At 39.1% G+C, this 21576-nt stretch overlaps 2 protein-coding genes and 1 long non-coding RNA gene across 4 annotated transcripts in view; all 3 read right to left on the reverse strand.

Annotated features, from left to right (window-relative positions):
* Window positions 1-260: 260 nt before the first annotated feature.
* On the reverse strand, window positions 261-5662 carry LOC306817370 (ras-related protein Rab-5C-like). Its single transcript, XM_079334184.1, has 6 exons — window positions 5469-5662; window positions 4398-4745; window positions 3740-3891; window positions 2353-2475; window positions 2126-2219; window positions 261-1211 (listed from the first exon to the last, which is right to left on the reverse strand). The coding sequence occupies exons 2-6, from the start codon at window positions 4564-4566 to the stop codon at window positions 1087-1089; spliced, it is 663 nt and encodes a 220-aa protein (XP_079190310.1). The 5' UTR covers window positions 4567-4745; window positions 5469-5662; the 3' UTR covers window positions 261-1086.
* A 1250-nt stretch (window positions 5663-6912) lies between these two features.
* LOC306817514 lies at window positions 6913-7831 on the reverse strand. The gene is made up of 4 exons (XR_013778038.1): window positions 7764-7831; window positions 7584-7669; window positions 7235-7348; window positions 6913-7107 (listed from the first exon to the last, which is right to left on the reverse strand). It is a non-coding gene; the product is annotated as an uncharacterized lncRNA (long non-coding RNA).
* Window positions 7832-9274: 1443 nt separating this feature from the next.
* kcnh4b (potassium voltage-gated channel, subfamily H (eag-related), member 4b) overlaps window positions 9275-21576 on the reverse strand; it is a 31047-nt gene continuing 18745 nt past the window's right edge. For both annotated transcript variants that reach the window (XM_079333919.1, XM_079333918.1), the window contains 10 exons: window positions 21341-21542; window positions 20245-20439; window positions 19566-19765; window positions 19061-19310; window positions 18763-18977; window positions 15214-15252; window positions 14034-14413; window positions 12907-12998; window positions 11795-11871; window positions 9275-11059 (listed from right to left, as the gene is read on the reverse strand). In XM_079333919.1, the coding sequence (XP_079190045.1) occupies window positions 10139-11059; window positions 11795-11871; window positions 12907-12998; window positions 14034-14413; window positions 15214-15252; window positions 18763-18977; window positions 19061-19310; window positions 19566-19765; window positions 20245-20439; window positions 21341-21542 (2571 nt within the window). In that variant the 3' untranslated portion in view covers window positions 9275-10138. The remainder of the gene's footprint in view (window positions 11060-11794; window positions 11872-12906; window positions 12999-14033; window positions 14414-15213; window positions 15253-18762; window positions 18978-19060; window positions 19311-19565; window positions 19766-20244; window positions 20440-21340; window positions 21543-21576) is intronic.

Consider the following 21576-nt stretch of genomic DNA (forward strand, 5'->3'; position numbering starts at 1 on the left):
CCACACACAAAAATTTTGGAAATTTTGAATGAAATCAAGATAGTACTTCTGAATTGAAGAAGATTCAAAACCGAGGTGTTTATTGGTGTAATAAATGGGACATAAATGACTGTCTGAAAAGTCCAGCTAGTTCCCTCTGGGATCGTCTTGTGTTAATGTCAAACCAGGTGGGAGTGATCTGAACCCCTCACTATAGTCAGCAAACAGATGTAAAAATTCAGATGCAAATCCTCATCCACTCCAAAGCAAGTCAAACAAAATAAATCTTGCATGTTATTTATTCTTTTTAAGATTTACAAGTTATTTTCACATTTCTTTTTTTTCTTTTTCTTTTTTTAAAAAGGGCTAACAACTCTCTGGTGTTACAAGTATGGAAACACAATGAATGCAATTAACTGCAAGTGTTGCAGAGTTCGGAGACATCTTCACACGTGTAGCCAATGGAATCACGACCTGCTTTCAAAAAAAGCTGGAGCGTTTCTAACAACTGTGTCATGTTTAGGTCCCCTTTAAGAACAAATTGCTCTGATCTTAAATGCATTAAGACAAAACACCGTCAGGTTGTCTCTGTCATCTGAAACTTCTGCAATAGTAGTTGGTAATCTTTAAGAAAAGATGATCACTTTCGAGGGAAAGAGTAGACAAGGAAATTCAAATTCCAATAATACATGTATGCATATGTACTATAAACATACATATACATAACTAAGACACGCACTGAAAAAGGGGGATAGCAAACAACCTCAGCATCACACTTCAGAAAAAAAATCATTTTAAGACTATTGAATCAACTGAGACAGGCTGAAGATGAACAGGGAGGTAGATAGATAACAGGGGGAAAAGACAGAAGAGAAGTAGTGAGGGATCTTTGTAACTCCCTCTAGCTTATGATTCTTTAAAAAAATGTTCCTTTAATCAAAGAGGATCCAGATAATCTCATCTGTAATCTCAGTTTAAGTGCAGGGCTGGCGAGTGGCTCTGCCTTCCCCTGCCTCTCTGGGTTTTTTTTCCTTTTCTTTTATAGCTAAGAGATGTCCTTAAAATGATGTTCAGGGCTCGCTCACTAAGGTCTTTGTGTTGTACTGGCTAATTTCCCGAACTGCAACATGAGCTGCGGCTCTGAGGAGCAGCTTCCTGTAGATCCACGCCCGTCCTGGTCCGCCCGCCTTGTCCAGCTCCGCCCTGGGCATCGCTCTTTGGTAGCTTCTTCGCTAAAAGGGACAAGATCAGGAATGTTTAAAGTTATAACACATACAAAGCTATACTTCTGGATTCCATTAACTGCTGGCACTTGGGGGGGATAAAACATTCTTGGCACGTGACAACGAGATACATATATAATAATATAATAAAATAATTAGTGTTTCAATGGCAGCTTTGAATGGTGCCGCCCAAAAATACCAGTACCAATTAGGCCAATTCAAACCGCCTCCGTCAGAAGGTAGGTCCATTAGGGTGAGAACTTCTATTGTCCGTGAAGTGAAGCAAATCATCTCTTTTTCTTTTTGTCCATACTACTTGGGAGGTTGCGAGGGAATCACCTGAAATAACTTGAGCGCTTTAGGTAGCAAATTCCTTTTTAAGACATTTATGCAACTGATTGATTGACAGTGACAGTCCGTCTGTTTAGAGATTCTTTTAAAGTTTCCACAATAGGATCATAGTTTGCAGGATACAGATACATTAATACATTAATTTCATGCGTTATTCTCATTTCCAAATAATCGACTCCTTCTCCAGGAGCTGAAAAAAAGACGTTTGTGATTTCAGTTGGAGTCTTGTTCCTTTTCGATACATTAAGATATTTACTTTGACTCCTGAAACTGTCTCAAAACGCTCTATTATTTCTAACAAACATGGAAGTGAAGATTTGGTTCACAAAAAAAGGACATCTGCATAAAGCAAAGATGCCTGATATATATGGAGAGTCTCTAAATGAAGTTAACAGTAAATATACATCTTATCTAATCTAATATATATCATACAGCGAACGCTTTTGAATTCAGGTAAGGTTTGAGAAGCTGTGCCAGTTTTTTTTAATTGATCTATTTATATATAATTTTTCTTTGCTGGATATAAATATGCATCAGTGGGAGCAGTGGATTTATGATTTTACTTGACTTACCTATAGCCATGAAAATTTCATTGACGTTCATGGCAGTCTTGGCTGAGGTCTCCATGAAGAGAAGACTGTTGTCATCAGCGTATGTCTGTGCCTCCTGAGGACATCATTTAGATACATCAAGCGTTGTATTAGACATGTTATTACATTCACAAGTTAGAGGCGTTAAAAATCTTAAAATCATAAAGCTGTAAATGCTAAAGTTAATCGATATGTGTGCGTGGTCATACCTGGAGGTCTACAGCTCTCTTGTTTGCGATGTCCGCCTTGTTTCCAGCCAGAGCGATCACTATGTTGGGGCTGGCTTGTCTCTGCAGCTCCTTCACCCAGTTCTTAGCTCGTGCAAAAGTATCCTAAAATAGCAACATGCGCTTACCTATAATATTCCCCCACAAATAACGCATATGAGGAAAAAATGTACACTATGAGCCTCATTTACACTTTCAAGTGATCACTTGCAATCACAGTGATCTGTATAAATATACACATTTTTAAACTTATGCTGAAAGTAAAATTATATATACATGAAACTGACCAACACCTGACCTCAGACACCCACCTGTCTGAACCTACAGGTCTACGGTGTACTGAAATCTTCAGTGTACAGGTCGTTGGTTGGCCTAGCTGTTGGTTAGTGGGCCCCATGTATTCTGCCTCGGTACAGGTGGCCTGGGTTCAATTCCAAACTGTGGCTCCTTTCTCGCATTTCATTCCCTACTTTCTCTTTTTCTATAAATTGACCAACCTATATTAAAGCCTAAATGCCCAATATTGAATTCTGAAATAAATAAACAATATTAAACAGATGAACATTCTGGGGCTGCATGGTGGTAGTGATTAGCGCCGTTGCCTCACAGAAAAGACGTGTGCAGGTGTGAGTTCTCTTCGGGTACTCTGGCTTCCTCCCACAGTCCAAAGACATGTTTGTTAGGTTTATTGGTGAATTTAATTTGCACAAAGGAATGTGAGTGCAACTGGTTGTCTGTCTGTATGGCCTTGTTCACATTGCACCTCCAAATCTGATTTTAAACACATCCAGATTGTATGTAGTTTTGATTTTTTTGCCAGTCTGGACACAAAAAGCCACATGAGATCAGATTTTTCCAAATGTAATTCAAACCACATACACAGGTGATTTGAAATCTGATTCCTTCGGATCCTGAACATCTCGGTCGCTTCAAATGTGTCTTCTGTGTCACTCTCAATGCGACACCATGGAAAAATAACAATGACGTAGATCTAGCAGGTTGGAAGTTAACTGACAGGCAGATCAGATCTGGTCACTTACGATTTGTAATGTGGACAGTCAGTCAGTTAGATCAGATTTGGGCAGCAGTCTGAACAAAGTGTCGTGGTGCAATGTACTGGTTACTGGTGTTCAGTGGATAGTTTGTAACGATAGCTTGGATCGGCTAATATACATATTTAAGATAACGGATAGACTTAAATATTTAGCTTTTAATTATTTTGATGTCACTGACAACATAATGTAAACACAAAATATTTTAATATAACTACAAAAATGTGCTGAAGTTATTAACTTATATAACCCATATATTTAATTTCAGTGAATGTTATGACCCTGACCCCACTCATTACCCAACAGATGGAACCTACTGTATTGGTAATGTCGTAGACCACAATGGCGGCCTGAGCACCTCTGTAGTACATCGGAGCCAGACTGTGGTAGCGCTCCTGACCTGCTGTGTCCCAGATCTCAAACTTCACAGTGGTGTCGTCAAGACAGACGGTCTGAGTGAGGAAGGCCGCTGAGAAGAGTGACAAAACACAGCTGAATGACGATGTGTTTGGGTTCATCTTCCTAACAGATTCTTTTCATAAATGCAGCGAGTGATTGAGTGATTAAATTCTGTTCATAGCTCGTTGTTGTTTTTTTTGGACAAGTTTCAACCTAAAATATTTTTAAAGGGACAAACTTAAATGTGCAACACCCAGTGTCAACAACACTTAATCCAAATTGGTGTCGATGGTTGCATTATATGTTCAGCTTTCTTTATAGAACGGTTCCTGATTTGAACTTGACCTTTATGGAATTAAAAGAAGTTGAATGATCATAAAGTTCAATTCAATTCATATCAAGAACTTCGTTTCTATAAAATGTGTTTAAAATATAATCTCCCTTTGTGTCGCAATAAATAAAAGAATGATAGTTCCTTGTACACAAAAAACTGAATACTACTTACCCGTTTAGTCACCTGAAGCCATCAGGAACATTCCCTGCTTTTAAATCAAGAACCATGGTTATGTCTCTTACCTCCAATGGTACTCTCTTGGAATTCATGAAACTGGCCTTTGACAAAGCGCAGCACCAAGCTGGACTTTCCCACCGCAGACTCCCCGAGCAGCACCAGTTTAAACTGGCAGATTTTATTTGCTGCTGTGGCACCATTAGGCCTTGTTGATCCTCCTCCGCGCCCAGCCATTTTCAAAAACAGAGGCTTTCCAAAAATGAGAAGACAATCTACAGGTGTGTGCAGGGTGTAAAGATAAAGAACCTCGTCACACAGGCACTGATGGTGAGCAAGGTTGGACAACCAAAATCCTACAAAGGAAGAACCAGAACAACGTGGCAGTGGTGGAGTCAGCCAAGACTCTTTCTTTCCTATAATCAAAACAGAGAAAACAAGATTAATTAGATTAAAAAATGTACACAAAAGAAAATCAAAACATTTTTATGTTGCAGATCTACTGTCAAATACAAGCATCGTTCATGAAACATATTTAACTTATTAGTGATGGGAATAAAAAAAAAAAAGTATGAAGCTGTAAGAAAGCAAAAACCCAGAGCAGCACAGACTCTCCATAACATTTAAAGATCCTGTTTACAGTAGATTAAAACGTTTACAAAAAACATTAAATGTGCCACTGTTCAGATGTAGTTTTCTCAACCACATAAAAAAACTCAAACTCTAAACGTTATAACTCAGACACTGACAGAAATGCTCAACAACGACTTCAAATTGGAAACATTTATAAATGTCAGCACTTTAGCAAGCAAGCTTTAAAATGTTTCTTATCGACTTTACACGGTTATATTTATTTTATTTTTAACTAGTTTGCCTCTGAAGATTTTTATGTGTCATCTTTTTGATGTCAACATCACATAGAAATACACAATATCTACATGTTATCCACTCAAATTCATTTAAAACCTTCAAACTGACTGATTACATCACGAGATTACATTTGACTGTACAACCAGACTAAAAACAAACAAACAAACAGAACCAGATATGAGTTAGCTCTGGGGCGAGTTAGCAATGCTAAGTTTGGCTAACAAGTAAAATATAATACAAGGACATTAATAACGCGATGTTGTTCTCACCAACGACGGACACTAATATCCACTCCGTCCTAGAAACATTTAACTGCAACTGTTTTGTCTCTCGTTTTCGATGTTTTTCCCCTAAAACGGTTTTAGGTTTTGTAAATTGTACGCTTCCGCCTTGTGTAACCAAAATACTTCCTGGATTCGTCTATCATGTGATGAAACGTCACAGCCAATCATATGGCCGTATAGAGTACCGTCAGGAACAGCGCTTAAGAGGCATCAGGTAAGTCTTCTTGTATATGTGTGTGTGTGTGTGTGTGTGTGTGTGTGTGTGTGTGTGTATATATATATATATAAAGGTTTATATATGTGTGTGTGTGTGTGCATGTGTATATATATATATATATATACACATACATACACACACACATACACATACACATATATACACATATATATAAACCTTTATTTACGCAGGAAAAGTCCCATTAATGTTAAAACCCTATTTTTAAATTGATTCCTGCAGAAATTACACTCACAACAGACAGACAGCAATTAAAATTTTCAACAACAAAAAATCTCAGTTAAAAGCCATTAAAGTTATTTTAAAAAAGTTACACACCTTGAAAGGTTGGCATCTCTTTCTTATCTATTATATCTTTTAACGTGAATTACAACGTCAGATATTTGAAATTATCAATTGACAATATAGCCAAGTATGGGGGGCCAGACCCCGACTTTTTTGTGAAGAATATTTTTGCATTTTGTCGCAATATGTTTTCGCAACCTTAATATTTATTTGTTATGCATTCCATCACAATATTGTAGCCCACTGGCACACGAATATATATATATAAATTATCATTATTCTTTGAATCAGCCTAGTTGATGTTTGAACGTAAACAATATTACAGATGAAAGTCAATTCATTACCATAGTCTCTAATGACACACTTTCTTTCCTATAAGCTTTTGATGATTAATGGAGTTTTAAAATCTTGTAGGTTCAATATATATTTATAAAACTAGCTTTAAAGTAAAATCCACTCAACTAAACACTGTGAATAACAGTAGGCTTGCTCAGTAGGCTTGTGCATATCTTTCCACAAGGTGGCACTATGAGAGGGAAAACAGCAATTTGGTCAGCAGCAATATTTCTGTTAACCAAAAATAATTTTGAAACAAATTTTATTTAATAGCTTTGAAAAAGTAATCAAAGTGTGTCAGCAAAAGCATACAACATTTGCATATGGTATAGGAATAATCTTATTGAAACATATTTAAATTAATGTAAGGATTAAAAAAATATTGTAATATTTAAAGAATGATTATAAATTATTTATATTCTGTGTCCTTTATATGAAGTTTAAACCATTGTGGAAGTTTAAACTCCACTTTTTACAAGAATTGTTTCCATTGAACCAGAATTCTTTTTTTAAAAAACGCACAAACTTTTAGATTCAAATTGTTTCAGAGTCACAAGAAAAATTGAAAAGGGGAAAGTTGCAAGTGACTGAAGTTTATTTTGACGTTACAAAACACCACACAGATGAATATGGTTTTTCAGACTCTTGACCTTATACCATCGAATGCATTGCACAGATCGGTTGTGCAGCAGGTGGTAGTTGAAATGTCTGGATTATTTAGCCCCCTGCACTCCCTTGGTTCCATGCAACCTTGGTAGAAGAAGCCACCTGTAAAACAAAACAACACATTTATTTTCAGACAACTTCTACAAGGATTCAGTTAAAGAAAGCACTCTGAATGAGTTTTCTTTTTAAGCTGTTCAGTACATTGAAAGAGAGCACTACTTTTACTTACGTGCTGCAGAAGGAATGATTACATTGCCACAAAAAGGCTGTGAAGCAGGGCAGATCTCCACAGGGTTTGGACAGGGTCGTGCTGGGCCTCCACACTTACATTTCAAAGATTCCCCTGAGAATTAAATGTAAAATGATTTAAACAAACTGATAATGAATTTTCAGTTTAAAAAATCATGATCTTAAAGCTTTGGAAACTACAAATCAAAGTTTTGAAAATACTTTTGTTCTGCTCTTCTAGTTTTAAGAGGGATTTGAGTGTTTACATTTTTTCCTGGCTCTTTTGTGTGTGTGTGTGTGTGTGTGTGTGTGTGTGTGTGTGTGTGTGTGTTTCCGGTAAATTTACTCACCCTGGCTGATAACCAAAAACACCAGAAGTGCAAAAACAACTGCCTTCATGTTCTCTCAATTTCTTCTTTCTTTCCAGTACACCAATCTGTACGGATAAAGTCAGAGAAATTAGATGTTTTATTTTGATGGAAGCACAGTCAAAGCCAGATATTAAAAGTTTAAAAAAACATTTCCTGTACCTGGTAAAATGTGCAGGAGTTGACAGTGTGCTGTGCTGTCTGGCTGAATCCTTTTTATCTGGTCCCATGTTATGCAACCCATACAGATCCAGTCTTTCATTTACTCAATAATTGTTTACCATGATTCACTGACACACAGAGTGACAGAACAACAGACATGAGTGCTGGAAAAACCCCACTGATAACGTTAATGTTTCACAAAATCAAATGTGCTCAGATTTAGCAATCAAGCCACACTGTTTGTGTGTCTGAGAGAGTGATGGACTCACACAAATACTTTCCCAACAGGTGATATTTGCCAATATTTGTAGAGAAGCAGGCAATGTTGAAAGAGCACCAAGCCTGTCGTTACTTTGTACACCAAGTTTTTGTAGTGCTCTTTTCATTTTAATTCTTACTCCTTACACTTTGAGAAAAGAACAAATTAGTTAGGAAAGTGTGTGTGTGTGTGTGTGTATATGTACATGTATATCTCAACATTTTTGCAACAAGAGAGGATAAGATTTCCTGAAAAAACAATTTTGGTCAACCTTGGGTTTCGTTGTTTTTTTTCTGAAGAATTTAGAGAAGTGTGACAAAGTGTAAAAGAAATGAAAAACACTGAAAAAAATAGGGCTGTTGGATATTAAATTTGAATCTGAAAAAAAGAGAACTTTTTTTGGACTACTGCTAAGACTTTTATCTGATTTGGTAGCATCATCTCTATGTGTCTCACAGAACCACAAGCAGGGAAGAGAACAAAGCAATCAAGTTGTATCGTTATTGTTAATGCAGTTTTTTATCTGACTAATTAATGCACAATCCTTCTCCTTTATTGTTTGTCCAATATTCCTCTGAAGGAGCATCCTATTATAGTCATATTCCTTTTGCTCCTGTAAACTGCTTGAATGTTCAATAACTTTACTGATGTTGAGACTGCTTTTAGTGATGTTCTCAATCTTTTCAACGAGCCAGCGAGAAATGACGCTGCAGACACAATGTGATTTGGATGTATGATGCAATATGTTCCCCAACTTGTGTTTGTTTTTCACCAGACTTGCCAATAACCTAATCAACTTCCTCTTTGGACATGTTCCTTTTTAAATAAAAAGTGAGTCTTGAGGACCGCATACCTAGAGGACATAATGTCATTGTTTGTTTTGACCGAAACATGTGCTGTACTTTATGTAATAAGGGTAATTTTTTTGTATGACAACAGTTTTACTAAATTTAAAATGACCTGTCTAATAGGTTGACAAAATGTGATATAATTTTTACATTCTGACAACATGTTTTTGATTACTCAGTTCTAAACCTGTGGTAGATAATCCTGATTATAAGAACCAAAGTGAGCGATGAAGGACTGTACTGAGTGATTTTCTAGCCTCTACAGTAAGTGACTCAAATATTCATGTCTATACTCGTGAAAATAATTTATATCTGCAGTTTTCAGTTAAATTTACGAAACAAACCAGCAATTAAATACATGAATGCAAAAGCTTTGAAACTTGATCCTGACTGACAACAGTTGATGTTCTCAAAAATGCTAATTTAGGTTTGATACGTGTGAAGCCACAGTAAAGGACAAAGTGATAGTTTTCTACATACTTTATTGAGTCAGCCAAGTAGAAATCATTTCAATCGAACAAAGTTCCTTAATACTTAGAATATGAGTTTTATGATAGTATGCTTTTCCAGGCGGCATTCACACTTTATGATTTAATGACTGCACTAAATAATTTTTCATCTTAATCTTTTTTTAGGATCATGAGAACTGAGTCAAACTGGAGAGTTTCTTCATGAGTTATGTACTGCCTTGTTTACATAGAAGTTAAGCTAACTATAATGAAAGGGCTAACCAATAAAAAACTCAGAACAGAAGAAAAAAAACACTCAATACAAAACAAACAATCAATGCTAAGTGATGCACACTTGTGTCATTTCTGCCCCTTAGTTTCTTACGTATCTTAAACATCCAACATCACCTGTCTACATAAAGCATCTGTGTACACAATCAACAGGTTCTCATGTAGAATAGTTACACATTGATTTTGAAACCTTTTCCTTAGGAAAAAGAATAAACAACTTTACCATGCAAGGAGGTAATAAGTAGTATAAACTGCAAAATGCTTTAAAGGTTTTGGAAAAAATATACAGAATATACTGGAACTTACTGCTGTGGAACTTTTTCTTTTCCTCTTAAAGACGCACTTCAGTAAAGCTTAGACAACGCACAATGACATGCTCTTGCATAGAAACAGTGTTTGAACAACATGAGAGCCCAGAAAACAAGAGAAGGAAATACAGCACACAGAGTTGTTGTTTTTTTAAACACTGTCAGAAGTTGCATTTTTGAGTATTTTATCCAGCTGCAGTGTCTGCCCTCCGAAACGCGTTTAATCTGTGAGGTCCAAACACCACGACTGCTCTGTGCTCTGCACGCCGATGCTTGACCTTCTAGAAGACGCACTTTCACTGTCTCTGCTCTCCGTAGAGCCCCCGTTTCCCAGTAGGCACTCCAGACTGGTGTGTTCTATGGCAGACGGGTCACCCAGAGGTGATCCTGAATCAAGGGAAGATCTGAGGGGTTGGCCTTGTGATATTTCTGGAGAGACAGACACCGAATGGATTGAGGGGTTTGAGTCCTCAGTTTGAAAGATAGAGGTTTCCTGGATAAGATTATTTGGACGTGACTCTGAGGGCAGGCAGAGATGGGGGTAAGAACTGGGTGACGTGTCCAGAAGGCTGTGTCTGGAAGCACTTGTAGGCGCACTGGACGAAAGGCAAGAGAATTCATTGCTCTCACTGGGAGGCTGCAGGCACAGAGTGGGTTGGGACTGGCTGATGCTGCTAGGGCTCGCACTGAGAGGTCTGTTTTGAGAGTCTTCATGAGGTGCCAGGCATTGACTTCCACTCAGATAGCCATGGCTGACACTAAGAAGAGATGGGCCAGTCCACAGGTTTGTGCTTTCAGAGCCGTGACATGAGCCCAACCTGAATGCAGAGTTCACAGAGAGGGCTGGAGTAGGTGGACTTGAGGATTGGGGTCTGTGTTTGGTCTCTATTTCACCTGCTGAACTGTAGCTACAGTATCCAGCAGCGGGGCTGCCTTGATGGATGTCATGGCTCCCAGGATTGCTGTGGAAGTGGTAGGTTGGAGCTAAGTTGAAGGGTATGCTGGAGTTGGGGGCTGCGCCGTACGAGTTTGAAGGGAGGGAGGGGGTGCTGTGCTGCTGAGACACATGAACCTGCAGGAGGTGTATAATGTAGTGCAGGCCTTTCGTAAGATCTGTTACGTCCTTGTGCAAGGTGCCCATCTGGAAAGAGATAGAATACTTTGTCAATTTAAAATTGATTAAATGTGAAAAATAACGAGCACAGTTTTGCTCAATTTAGCCCCCAGCACAGAGACAAATAAATCAGCTTCTATCTGTGAGGTTTAATCCTAGACTCGTGTCCATATGTTATTTTTTGATGACCTTCCAAGAGAGGAGCAAATCATTTAAAATCATCTCTGTGACTCCGAGAAATGGCTTTGTCTGCAGTCCTAAAATCCAGAGGGACCCAGGCAGAGGTAACTGACGCAAATAGGGAGGAAAGTAGACAGAAAACCAGGAACAAGGGAGTGGAACAGGAGGGGAAAGGGGGCCAGAGGAGGGTGACATGCAGAGCTAGGCTGTCGTCATATTTTTTTGTTCCTGTGATTGTCTAGTCAGCACTCCCGGCTATCCTCTGCACTGCATTGCAGAAAGTGTCCTGCTGGTTGATAAATATCGACTTCAGACAGAAGCTACCTGGTCCCATCTGGTTCCTCCCACTGCACCTGCCTGAGCTCTATTTAAATCCAATGAAGAAATGCAAGGCAGAAACTTTTTGTATCTGATCTCATGGTAGGTTTCCCTGAGGCTGATAATTGGATAGGATTCTAAAATATAGGAAAGCTTTAAAGTTGATATTGGTCTCCAATCAAAGTTTATTTTGTATACAGATTCTTTAAAGTTGAAACATGTTTTCATTGGTTGTGTTTTCATTTTTAACATGCTGTATCTTACCTTGTGGTTGAGTTGACTGATGCTTTGTTTGACCTCCTCTGTCTCCTGCAGCAGGGCGGCATTAGCCTGAGCCGAGTCTGGAGACATGAGGAGGACAAACATGAAGTAGCTGAAACACTTTAGATGTAATAAAATCATAAAAAACATATAAAGTGATACACCAGAGGACACCGGATCACATGAAAAATACGAAATAACTTTACATTATTCATATTGCAGGTCCAAACAAGTGTCCTTGTGGGCACGACAAAGCTTATTGTATCATCTTGTACACCATTTATCTACTGTAGTGTATATATGCATGATTGTACAGACTCTAAATGTGGATACAATATAGAAAAGTAATGTCAGAATTTGCTCACATTATACCAGAAATGTTAGGTTAAATGTTAAATTGCTCCTTTGAAGATTGTGTTAACTACCAGAGTACCGCATATGAAACATTGGTCAAACTTTTAAAAATGTTAAAGTTTACTGCAGTAACAGAGAAAATTTTCCCCAACAGAGCCATTGCAATGGATTGTGCTTGTGATGTTAGGCTTGTTTTTAACCGTTTGTGTAAATACATCATAAGAAATGTCTTTTGCAAGCTTTATACAATGTGTCTTGACTAAGTGATGTTGCTACATTTTCCTGTATTTAAGACGGGGAAGCTTGCAATGACTTGAATGTTATGAAAGCAGGCTGTTTTGTAAAATAAAAGAGGCACAGAAAAAGAAGGCAAAGGAATGCAGTGTCGAATTAGCATTAATTAAAACACTTTTAATGTCAATAAACTCTTTTGTAATAAGTGTGCAATATTGTACATGTGTTTTTTAAGGCTCTTGATTTACTTTGGTTAATTAGTTGGACTTGAGCTGAACTGCATGCAGTATTCATCCAAGAGTGAACATCAGTGAAAGCTCAGGTCACAAGATCTGTTCCCTGCTTTGACCTATAGTTGTCCTTTCACATGTTCTCTCACTCTTTGGACACCCTGCTGTCATTTCACTCCTCTGTGCTCTCAAATTCCCCCAGAAGGAGGCAGCGCAGCGTTGTCCTATCCGCCGTTTGAACTCTCTGGCCATCTGGCACCCGTGTGAACCCTTGCAGCTGGAGACGGTCCTGCTTACCTTGGGCACTGCCTCCTGTGCTGGCTTTTGGCTGGCCGTGCTCGATGTTGAAATGGAACGTGTGCCCATTGTCTTCGATGCCGTCTACCACCCTGGCAGGAGGGATGAAGAAGAGGGAAGCCGGAGTTAATGTTACAGTCGAGCCTTTTTCAATTATCGCCAGAGCTGCTGCTGGCAGAGGAACACGAGGGCTTGAACATGAGGAGAAGCATCCAGTCTGGAGGGGAGGACACCTGAGCTCTCTGAACCAGCATTTACCCATCTCCACGACTTACTGGATGACTCAGGGATACATTATGAATACAGATGGTCGGGGCAGGAGGACAAGGTGCTCTATTAATGAAATGCACCGACACCTGCAGAAATATGCAATTCAAATACACCCCATTTACATTAAGTGGATGATGCAGCTTTTTAAAGAATGACTTTAGGTGTCCATTACTGTGACACTGCACTTGAAAATTGTAGACATTTTAAAAGTATCATATCTGGGTTACTATTAGGGCTGTACACAACAGAATGTTGTCATTCGTGTCTGATTTGGTTGTTCAAAGTCTTGTTTTTCTGAAAGGCACATTCATCAAGTTTTGTCAGCCTGGCATTTCAACATTTATGGTCCATGACTGCTACTGTTTAAGTTATGTCACAGTCATTTTTAAATATGTAATTTAGCTACATGAAGGGCTTGAGTCAACTTTTGATCTCAAGTTAAAAAAAAAAGCTTGGCTTTTAAAAAAAAAGTGTTGAAACAACATCTTTAAAGTGAAGCTATTTTAATCAATGTTTTTTTCTGCTTTAAGTTACCAGGTACGTTTGTTTAGAAAAGGATGGGAGCTCTTTGCAAAGTTAACTAGGATGAAAAAAAAAATGCGTAAAAGATGAACACTGAAGGAGTCTTGACCTAAAAAAAAGCCACCCACTTAGAAACAGGCTTGTAGCAGCTCGCCTTAAACCCCCTCCTGACATCCTGTAAATGCCAAAAAAGCCATCAGAGAAAAAAAGGTTTGGAAAGATAATTATTGAGGGACAGAGAACAGACAAAAAGCCCCATGGTGTCATCATGATTTTGATAAAACGAATTTGAATGCTTTCAAATTTTGATGCATTATTGACAGCTTCCACAATACCTGGGGCTCAGATCTTGGGGTGCAAAGCAGGTGACAGTTGGTATCAGTAGCTGCGAAGGCTTCTGCTCAGCCCTGGACTCTCCATGGGCTGAACTTGAGGCTGAAGCAGCTGTGGGAGGGCTGTGCTCTTTCTTCGATGGCGGCTGAGGAGATGAGCTCTGCCCGAGGAAGCCGCGGCTGAGGTTGGGTGAACGGCAGCGTCGCAGGGCATTGAACTGCCTCAGCTCGTCCCCGAGGAGATTCCCCAGAGATGTGCGGCGGACAGGGCTGCTGAAGTTGGGCAGAAGGAGGTTACGACGGGAGCGGGTGGCTGGGGAGAGGTGGAAGGAGTCGTCAGGGTCATCTCCCTTTGTTTCAATGATGGAGGGGAGTCTGGACTCCTGCGAAAAAATAAAAACACTCGCACCATCACCAACAGCACAGTTGATAATGTAAAATTAGTTTTTGTTTTTTCAAATACAAACACTGAAGATGTGAAATCAGATAAAGTTGGGATTGGGAATACTGTAATAATAACATTATTATCAATAAATAGTTCAAAACATTAATTACAGAAAACTTTGATTAAAAAACAAATTTACAACCCAAATCAAAATAACACCTTCTGCAACAATATCTGTTTCTATTTTTAAAGGCACAATCAAAGAGCAACAAATGTGTCATTAAGATATGAACAAGTTACTACTGATGATATTTTGATTGCACTCTTTTAATCCTGTTAAAAATATATTACGCTCTAATCGTGGCTGTATGTGTGCTTGTGGGGAAAAACAATTGATTTTATATTAAGCTGACCTCCTAATAGCACACCAAACAAGTACGGTTAACATTTTAATAAGAAAAAAAAATAAGGCAGAGAGATAAGCATGCAGAACACCCGTCGTGAGAAAGTAGCTCATAAGATTTCCTATTAGGAGAGCTACTGACCCAGTTAGTGAGCTAACTCCAGGGACTAAGCTGCCCTATGTGAACCGAATGAGTTTCAACCTGTAGGGGAAGCCCTTTCTCAAACTCACTCACAGCAATCACAAGTATTGTAGCACGTCCCAGAAAAACCCCCCCAAAAAAACAGGGGTTCCACATTGAAAGCCGGACACATGCATGCTTAAAAAAACCCCAACAGGAATTAACATGCACACATGCACCTTTAACACACTTGGTCAGTTTAAACTAAACTCACATGAGATAGCCTGGGTGACCTTGAAAACCTGCTGAGACCCTGCAGGAACGAAACACAAAGCTTCAGGAATGAACAACAATATGGAAAATCACATTTGTTAACATTGAGATAGAAGGAAAACTTAAAGGATCCACAAGGTTGCATTTTTGTCTTCATTAAAGAGGTCAATGTGTACAACTGCAGATCTAATAATTTGGAATCGTATTTAACCAATTCAGAATTTTTTACACCCATAATTACTTGTTGTAATTCCTCTTCCTCTCCGTCTTTGTCGGCACATTGCGGCATATCTTTATGTTATTACCACTGATGGATGAGTGCGACACTATTGGTAGGATTGTCGTCTGCATGGGTCCTCATGGGTGTGCATGATTTACTGATCAAAAGTCCAGAGAGCAGAACAACTACATTACTGTGATATCTTTCTATCACTACAAATGCAATCTTACATAATTTGAGCTTTGATTAATCCTTTTGCTACCAAAGAGTTTTTTCAATATCTGATTGCAGACTGTGATTTGGCATAATCACGAGCGACATGGAAAATGAATCTGTGGTAGTATAAACTCTCCTGCCCTGTGTGAGATATTAGTCACTGACAACATGCTAAAATGTGACAGTGGTACAAACCAGAGTCTGTCACACGTTTAGCGCAGTGTTGAATCTTTCATGGAAGCACACACAAATCATAAACCCCATAAGGCAGTGAAAGTGAATACATTGACTATGTGTGAAACTTTGCGTCTCTTCAGACGGTGACACAGGAGAGAAAACGGGGAAAAAACAATCTGTGAGAAATTTTAAGTAAGGGACAAATTCTCCTCATCAGGAAAATAAACCTGGGAGCAAGATAGAGTGATTATCCAATCAACAGCTGTTTGGTGATACGCGACATTAATTGAACATAATCATTTAATAGAGCACTAATAACCCAAGTGTCCAAAACATTGCAGGGTGGCTCTGCAGGGACTTCATTAAGGACTTTTTCCCTGTCACTCCCAAGTGTGCTATTTTTTCTATAAGAACAGAAGCTTTTACCCTAATACAACATATATTTTGTTCTCTCTTGGTACATCACAAACTTTGCTATTACTACAAAATGGCATGACTAACCAAACCACATGTGTTTAGTGACAATCAACAGATACAGAAGCATTATCATGCCTGACTTTATAATCACATCTTTAATAAACAAAAGCCTAATGGAAAAGTTGATTTGTGTCTTGTCAGTCATTCAGCACACTCCTGGTCAGAAATGTTATCCAGTCTATCATGCTAATAGATTTCGATCATCTCCTACGAGCACTCCGGTCTCTGGTTATTAGTGGTGGTTTAAAAAGCAAAACCATTTTGTTGAGCTGTTGTTATATGAGGGTCCTAGGGGTGCTGACTGATCCCTGTAAGTCCAGACTGACCAGCTTGTTCTTTACACTGCATGACAACTTAGCTCTCCCTGAGGCGTGTGGTGATTATAGTCCAACAAACTTTCGACTCAGTGCTGCTTCCCTGGTGGTCCAATGACCTTCCCACTTTGCCTTGGATAGCATATTCACTTCTCTTCTGCGCAAAAAAAAAAAAAAAGTGCATCCCTTAAGAAAACAGCCTCTATTGTCTTTTACTACATGCAAACCAAATAATCAAACCTGCAACATGTAATCTGCAATAGCTGGTGTTTTGGCAGCTTCAGATCAGCAACCACGACATTGACTTTTCAATATCTTCAAAGTTTATTTGGTAAACTTGTAAACCACAAGTCTTGTATATAGTTTCTGTTGCATGGAAATAAATGTCCATTATTTAATGTCTTTGAGCTCTGTTTTTGGTCTCTTACAACTCCTCATCATTTGTGTTAAAAGGCAGTATTTACCTGCAGCTGGTGTATAGTGAGTCAGTATCTCAACTCAAATCACACTCTGTTGAGGTGAGACCACTACAAACATATATTTGTGTGTGTATTTATCATGGGTTTGTGAGACTTGGCAGCTCCACCAGGTTGCTGAGCACTCCTTTATTGTTTCAGGGAGGCGCTGGTGTCCTGGCTTTGTGCTCTAAACTCAGAATACAGTAGATGGTGTGAAAGCTGTAAAGAGCGAAGACTCATGATCAACCCAGCCTGACGACATTACAATAAAAGCAGATAATAGTGATACCTTATAATGTGATATATAATACTTTAAACAGTCTGTAAACCAAGTAACATTCTGAGATAATAGAAGTACCTGTTTCTTTAATAATGAGCGTTCTGTTACATGCATGCTGTTAAGTACAAATAATACATACATAATAATTCCATTTCTGAAACCCCTCATAATACATATAAAGCCAGCCTCTAAGAGCATGACTGATGAAAACGATATCCATTAATGAGCACAGCCACACATCTACAATTCTTTAGGTTCAAAACCAGAAAAAAACTACAAACAACAAACATATACTTATATATAATAACATTTGTTTCAGGAAGAGAAATACTTCAAACAAGTTCAAATGTTTCAGCTTGAAACTTTAGAAATGACACAGAGTGTTGAAAGTCAAAACTCAGGAACCCTTTTTGTAATACGTTTTGATCCAATTGTTCAGAAAGTCCCACGCAAAACAGTCCCTGACCTATTCTGCACTGGTGCTTCAATTAATGAAATTATACAATTTGGTGGTTCAGAGCTGCATCATTGAAACAGATTATATAACTTTGCCTGAAAATGTGGCTACATGTGTAAGATCAACAGGCCTTTAGTTCTCCACAGAGGAAAGATTATCTGGCCTTATGTAATGCTTCCTAAATAACTGTTCGGGCTACCATGCAGCACGGAGAGGTCGGTGTCTGGGTGTAATGTCATCCCGCTGTGCTTTGGGGTGGCAACAGGGAAGCGATACGGCTGCCTGACAGTGGAACCCACGCTCAGTAATTGGTGTGACAATCAAGTCACCAACAGGCCTTTGGAAGCTGTGGTAGAACAAGTGTCAAGGAGAGTGACAAAGGCACCTTAGGGGGTACAAATGTGTTGTCTGCTGCGCTTTATGCTCAAGTCCATGGTGAGAGAAATGGAGGCGGGTGATGGTGAGGTGCTGAGATACAACGTGAAAAGTAAAAAAGACTTGAACACGTGTGGATTTGAAACTGTATTAGGTATAAGCCAATTATTACAATCCCATTCTGTACAGCCTAAAGTCCATCATGTATATGAAAGTGTAATATAGAGTTAAACCAATCAGTGTATTCATTAGGGTGTGTCTACCTTTATTTGACTCTACCATTAAAACCAGATCAATCAGAATAGAGACGTTGAACATCTGCATTCCCTCTCTCACTGGATCCGAAAGAAAAGATGCAAAAAAATTGACAAGTCTTCGAAAGACTAGTTCACAAACTAATGCATAAAATCTATATTTATATATTTATTTAGACATGTAGACTTTCATTGGCTACATCCAATGAAAATCTATAAATCAAATAGATGACTGTTACGACTGGGGGAAATAGTAATCTCACAGTAATGACACATTCTATCAACAGCACTTTTTCTGCCTATGAGTGAGTCTGTTTCCTACCTCATCCTGGCTGCCCTCACGCAGGTTGTAGGTGAGGTTGTTGTGGATGTCGGAGGCAAACACACTGCCATACTCAGGGTACAGTGCCAGCACCTCTTTGAGGCCCCGCACACTGATATACTGGAGGTCGCAGTATGTTAGAGCCTTCACATCAGCATTGGTTTTGATCACCTGCTCTGCTCCAGGCAGGTCAGAGCCAATCAAGTCTCCTTTTCCTAAAAAAAATAGCAGCAAAAATCACTTTTTTTTTGCTCAACATTATTATAAATGAACCTTATACATCATTGCAATTACACACCTAATATTGCGAGCACCATGTTGTCTTTCAGCACCTCCAGAGACCCGGAGCAGACAAAGTAGCTGGCGTGCAGCGCGTCACCCTGACGGATGAGGTACTCCCCTGGGACGCAGAATGAGGTTTTTATATGGAGGGAGAGAGAGCGCAGACAGCCACGACTGGCCCCCTTAAAGACAGGCAGCTGGAGGATGTCCTTATTCAGATGCATGGCGATGTCGGCCCGCAGCTCGTCAGGGAAGTCGTGCAGGAGCTGGGGGATGTGTGACAGATGTAATGAGCTATGACAGTGGTTGGTAATTAGGGAATGGATTGTGTTGCCACTAGATACTCTCTTTAGAATTTTAAAACAATTTCAATTAATGACGTAAAGGAAGCTATTGTCTGTGACAGATCAGAAACAGTTTTAGCTGCTCAGGGCCTTTAATGGATTTTAGAATGCATTTAAGAGCTACAAGAGCTGTACAAGAGTGTGGCATAATAATAAGGAGAGGGATGTACACAGTACCTCGTTTGCATCTATTCCATTGTTGACAGACCATGTGGTCTGGAAGTACTCCAGCATGCGTTGTTTGAGCTGCTGGGGCAGACGGTGGACACGGATGAAGTCCTTCAGGTCCTTCATTCGAGTGTGGTAGAGAGAACGCCTCGAGTACATACGCTGGATGATGGCCGTCACGTTGCCAAAGACAAGGGCGTGCATCAGTGCTGTGTGAGAGGAGGAAAGGAATAATGTGTGAGGCAGTTATTAGTAGTCGTTTTTTTTAATAGAACAAAGGGCTTGAATTGCAAAAGAAAATTAAAAAATAATTCTTTAAGTGACTTCTCTTGTTTTAAATAAATAACAATTTATTATTGATCATTGATACACAGTTTTCTACAATTATGGTTTATATTTTTGATGATCAGACACAGTTATTTATGGCTTAGTTTGTCGCAATGTTCTTACAAGAAGCATGATAAAAAAGTAACACAGTAACTATCCTCAGAGTGGTTATGCTCTTAATTGCCACCTCAGCTAAAATAGTCTTATTTTTTTGGTAAAAAAAAAGAAGAAGATGGAAACAAGCTGCGCCTTAAAGGGCAGCCAAACCTTCCAACCCACTTTCTAGAAATACGTGCACCATCATGTTGAACATTATGCACCACTATGCCAGGACACCAGAGGGTGAGCGTGTAAGACTTACCGCCGATGAGCATGGTGCAGATGGAGAAAATCTTCTCAGCATCGGTGTTGGCACACACGTTGCCAAAGCCAACACTGGTCAGGCTGCTTAGAGTGAAGTAAAGGGCAGCGATGTAGGAGCTGCGCACAGTCGGGCCGCCCACTGTGTTGTTGATGTAGGGCGTCTCTAAGCGTTTGCCGAGCTCATGGAGCCAACCTTGTAAGAGAAGATGTAGTATAAGGGAAAATGACCTTCAAATCACATTACTTCCTTAAAGGCAGGGTACACTGATACTAAAGTATCCACACAAACATACTCACAGCAACACAAAACTATTCATAATGCACAGAAAACTAGAACCGATGCATAATTTGCTGTGCCACACAATGTGTTGCTTTTTTCTGTTTAAAAATCAATCAAAATTTCAGGCTGTTGTAATACAGGATTAAACTTGTGATTTGTTTTTACTCATTTTGGTGATTATGATCTACATATTGTTACATACATTTTTGATCTTTCCTGGGCACTTGTATAAACAACAAGACCAGCACTCAGATATTAATTATTTACAGAAAAGAAACAATAGCCAGATTCTGACTTTGTTTTTTGTTTTTTTTTGTTTCTTATTTTCAGTCCTTTTCAAACAGAGACAGAAACGACACATCAGTGCATTTCTTCCTTGCAGACATTTTTCTCTCAGCTTTTGATCAGGTTTCAGACAGTCCTCATTAGAGTGCGGTCTTCGCCACTATCTCTACAGTGAGAAAAACTATCCCTATACAGTAGATTTGCCAAACTATTTATATCTGAGTGGGGACACAACAAATGTCGACTCACTGTATTGGCAGAGTCTAAACTATGATCTTATTTGTTGGAGTTTTTCCTGTTTAAACAAGGAATCAGCGGATTAAACAGCACATATGGTGACTTAATCAAGTCTGAGCAGTAAGCACTTTGTCTTACATAAGGAGTTTGATAATATATTAAATATATTTCAATTCCATACTATTATCAGAAGACAGTAAATGGATGATGATACAACAATAAGAACGATGAAATCATTTATCCTTTTCTGACATTGCTGGACACATTTCTGTAAAGCTACAATCAGACTCACTGATTTCCCAGGTGTCAGTGGTCTCTATCTCCTTTCGCCCAATCATGTACCAGATGCAGGCCATCCAGTGTGCCAGCAGGGCAAACACAGACATTAGTAAGGTGAGCACCATGGCGCTGTACTGGGAGTAGCGATCCAGCTTCTGAAGCAGACGGAGCAGGCGTAGCAGGCGTACGGTCTTCAGCAGGTGGACCAAGGAGGTCTGAAGAGGAAAGGTGACGAAAGGGAGATAAAAA

The sequence above is a fragment of the Symphodus melops genome, assembly GCF_947650265.1.
Source record: "Symphodus melops genome assembly, chromosome: 21".
Lineage (NCBI taxonomy): Eukaryota > Metazoa > Chordata > Actinopteri > Labriformes > Labridae > Symphodus > Symphodus melops.

Coding starts and splice junctions, on each gene's coding strand:
- LOC306817370 (XM_079334184.1), bottom strand. CDS start 4,566: ATGGCTGGGCGCGGAGGAGGATCAACAAGGCCTAATGGTGCCACAGCA. Junction 2,476..3,739: donor TCTACGACATTACCAATACA/GTAGGTTCCATC, acceptor TTGCTATTTTAG/GATACTTTTGCACGAGCTAA. Junction 1,212..2,125: donor TGAAATTTTCATGGCTATAG/GTAAGTCAAGTA, acceptor TGTCCCTTTTAG/CGAAGAAGCTACCAAAGAGC.